Source organism: Cebus imitator, unplaced genomic scaffold (assembly GCF_001604975.1).
Source record: "Cebus imitator isolate Cc_AM_T3 unplaced genomic scaffold, Cebus_imitator-1.0 Scaffold228, whole genome shotgun sequence".
In the NCBI taxonomy this organism is placed as follows: domain Eukaryota; kingdom Metazoa; phylum Chordata; class Mammalia; order Primates; family Cebidae; genus Cebus; species Cebus imitator.
Genome location: NW_016107543.1, coordinates 2,413,402 through 2,417,200, shown reverse-complemented (window position 1 = coordinate 2,417,200; position 3,799 = coordinate 2,413,402). Strand labels below are relative to the sequence as shown.

Sequence of the window (3,799 nt, the reverse complement as noted above, 5' to 3'; positions counted from 1 at the left end):
GCTGAAAATTGTCAGCAGTCACAAGGTAGGTCAGTGATGATGCTGTAAAGAAAACCAAATTGTCCTTGGAACCAATTTCTGACAGGTTATGCCATCAAAAGAATAACAGACTAATCAGCTGAATTTCCACTAAAACATCAGTTAAAAAACAGGAATATTTTGTAAATTATTAAAACAGTGCCAAGTAGGAAATGAATAAATGTACAGGTTTGGGGACTCAGTGGACAAGATAAATAGGGTAACCTAGGCAAATAACTTCACAAATGAAACTTTGTAATTTCTTTGGTCTTCAACCAGGTCTCACAGAGTCTAAAGCACTAATACCAATGTAATTTTTAAAAATTTAAAACTAAGCAACAGAAATAGCTAGACATGCTCTGAGAACTAGTATCATCTCCATGCAATCACTAAGCAGAAGCCTTTGACGTTTCTCACTCAGAAGCTTACAACTGAAGACCCCACCACTGGAACTACCTACCTTTAGTGGTTTGAGGCCTATGCACTCTTCACTTCTCAAATTCTGGATTAAGGGTAGACAGACTCACACACTGGAATGACTAGCTGACAGCAAAATGTTCTAGTCAATGATGAACACTGGGGGCTTCCACACAACGTTAACATGCTGAATGCCAATTCCTCACAACCCACCCTAAATGAGGAAAGACTGTTAGACAAATAGCTCACCTGGGGAGTGGACTTCGACTCAGAGACCGCTTGCTCAGGAAAGGGCTGCTGGACCGCCTTCGACCATAGGGACTGGGCGATCGCCCGCTGTAAGAGCCACTCCTTTCGTAGCTGGACGACCGTCTCCTGCTATAGGGACTCACAGATCTCTGCCGCCTACTGTAGGGGCTCGGTGACCGGGTGCTGGACTGGTAGGCCGAAGGCTCCTTGTAAGGGGGGCTGATCGACTGCCTTCTCGAGGTACTTCCAGGACTTTTCTTGTAGGAGTCATAATTGCTCGAGGTATGAGATCTTGGGGGACTAAGGTCATAATCTTGGCCATAAGAAGCTCCCGAGGGGCTATCATCTTGTTTGGAGCTGTCAGACCACTTCCTGTGGGGGCTCCTGGATCTCCGTTTTGGGCTGTCCACTGTTTTGTAACTTTTGGGTGTTTCCCTTTTTCGATGACTTTTACTCCGGTCTTTGTGCCCAGACTTCAGCTCCCGTTCTTTCCTGGTCTTCTCCTTGTGGAGCTTGGATGACCTGGATTCCTTGCTGCTGCTTTTGGCTACCTGTGCCTTCCCATGGTCATCAGTCTCCTCATTCGAACGCTTTGAACTTCCTGATATCCGGTCCTTCATCGATCCCGACTTGCTGGAGACTTCCTGGCTTTTTTCTTTTTCGGTCTGTTTAGCTTTCAGTAAGTCCCGGGAACGCCGGTGCTGGTGGTGACGATGTTTGTGCAGGCGGTCGCTCCGATCTGATCCACGACGTTCGTCGTTCTCCCTTCTGTCTAGTTTGAAGGCCATGTCATCGGAGAAGGTATCGGAATCAGAGCTGATATCATCATACTCCACCAAAGGTTTGATAACTGTGCCCAAAGATGCTGCTTCGGGGGTCACCAACCCCATGTCTTTGGAGTGTTTGGACTTATGCCGCTTGTGCTTCGACACCAAGCGGTGACGCTCTCTGCTGTTAGAGCTGCCGCCTCCCGATGACGGCTGCAAAGTTCCAGAAGCTCCTCCACTCCCGTCCTTCTTGCCCCCATGTCTCTCTGAATTGGGCATTCCCTTTCCCCTGACCTGAAGAAGGGAAAAAGTTCCCCAGCACTCCAAAAAGCAACCCCCACCCACCCCCCCAACCCCAGCTCCACGCCCACCAAAGCGCCCCGGGAAGCGGGTGGGGAGGGCAGGGACGGTAGCCCAGGCTCCTCCTCCCTCCCGACGCCTCAGCACCCTCCTACATGAGGTGGGGGGTGAAGGAGCGAGGGACGAAATGAGAGTTCCTCAGCAGTGGAGTTGCGAGACAACCGGGAGCTGGCTCAAGTCTGTTTCCTTTTTTCGCCCCGTCGAGCCAGTCCTCGGGCCCGGGAGCCGGGGAGGTCGAGGAAGTGAGAAGCCGATGGCCCGGGGCTGTGAGGCCGACTCCGGCTCTGGGGCCCTGCGAGGACTACGCGGGCCCTTCCCCTACCCGGTAGCCCGGCTCGGGGCGGCTTCCTGTCGCCGGGGTCCCGCGGCCTAGGTGCCTTACGCCCCCTTTGTCCCTTGCTCCTGAGGGAGCCCCTTTTCTTGCTTCCGTCTCACCTCCACACCACACACACTCGCTCCCTCACAGACTCAGTCACACACTAGATTAAACCGAAACGGTACTTGGAGGGGGGGAGGGGCAATCCCAGAAATCGTCGCGAGAGTCCGGTAGCCTCTCGCGATGTTTCCTGCTACGCTTTCACCTCACTCCGCGGCTTCATCAAACAACGCGAGATCAGGTCCCGAACAAGAAACGCGACTCACCTGACTCTCGCGATGAGCTCCCGCTTCCCCATTTGAGCAAAGCTTTATTGAAACGGAACAGAGTGTTTTTTTTTTTAATCAAAGCTTTATCGATAACTCGTTAAACAAACATACGCAGGCTCCCTGACAAACTAATTTTAGCATCCTTTTTAACAAATCTTTTAACTACCAGGATGACTTTATTTTTTTATTTTGAGACAGAATCTCGCTCTGCCACCCAGGCTGGAGTATGATGGCGCGATCGCAGCTCACTGCAACCTCCGCCTCCCAGGTTCAAGCGATTCTCCTGCCTCAGTCCCGAGTAGCTGAAATTACTGGCGCCCGCCACGACGGCCGGCTAATTTTCGTATTTTTAGTAGAGACGGGTTTTCACCATGTTGGCCACGCTCGTCGCGAATTCAAGTGATCCTCCCGCCTCAGCCTCCCAAAGTTGTTGGAATTACAAGCGTGGACCTCCGCGCCCGGCCGTTTTTTTGGTTGGTGAGACAGTCGCTGTGTCGCCCAGATTGGATTGCAGTGGCGTGATCTCGGCTCACTGCAGTCTTCACCTCAAACAATCCTCCCACATCAGCCAGCCGAGTAGTTGGAACTACAGGCTCGCGCCACGATGCTGGGCTAATTTGTTTCTATTTTTCGTAGAGATGTAGTTTCGCCATGTTGGCCAGGCTAGTCTCGAACCCCTAGATTCAAGCGATCGTTGGTCTTGAACTCATAGACTGAAACAATCCGCCCGCCTGGTTCTCCCAAAGTGCTGGGATTACAGATTTGAGCCACCGCGCCCGACTGAGATGATTTACAGAGCAAAGGGCAAATGTGGGGACACTTCAACCCAAGTCCCTGAGTGTTTAAACAGTGCTTCCCACATATAGGTTGTGTGCTATGAGCCAAGCATTTTACACATATTATCTCTTTAATTTTCACAAGTATCCTGCAAAACATGAGATCTTCATCCCTATTTTATGAAAAAGGAATCCCAGCCTCAGGGAAGTTGAATCATTTAGTCCAACAAGTGCCACAGTTCAGATTCAAATTCATGTCTTTCTGAGACTAAAGCACAAGCTCTTCCACCCTATGGCGCTGTCTCGTCACCAATCTTCGCTTCAAATCTCAGAACCTAAAAGCTCATCCCATCTAGAGATCCTCCCATGGCTGTTATGGGATAACTTGGCCTTTCATCCTCACATAAAAGACTGTAATACGATCAAGAAAGCATAGTATTAATTAACAAGAAAATAACACTAGCTTACACTGGCCCCTCATTTATTACTTTTAAAAACTTTCGTGGCCGGGCGCGGTGGCTCAAGCCTGTAATCCCAGCACTTTGGGAGGCCGAGGCGGGTGGATCA

At 50.5% G+C, this 3,799-nt stretch overlaps 1 protein-coding gene across 1 annotated transcript in view; it reads right to left on the bottom strand.

Annotated features, from left to right (window-relative positions):
- CDK12 (cyclin dependent kinase 12) overlaps positions 1–2,339 on the bottom strand; it is an 84,724-nt gene extending 82,385 nt beyond the window's left edge. The window contains exon 1 of the mRNA XM_017497180.2: positions 685–2,339. Within this exon, the coding sequence (XP_017352669.1) occupies positions 685–1,730 (1,046 nt within the window). The 5' untranslated portion in view covers positions 1,731–2,339. The remainder of the gene's footprint in view (positions 1–684) is intronic.
- Positions 2,340–3,799: the final 1,460 nt, after the last annotated feature.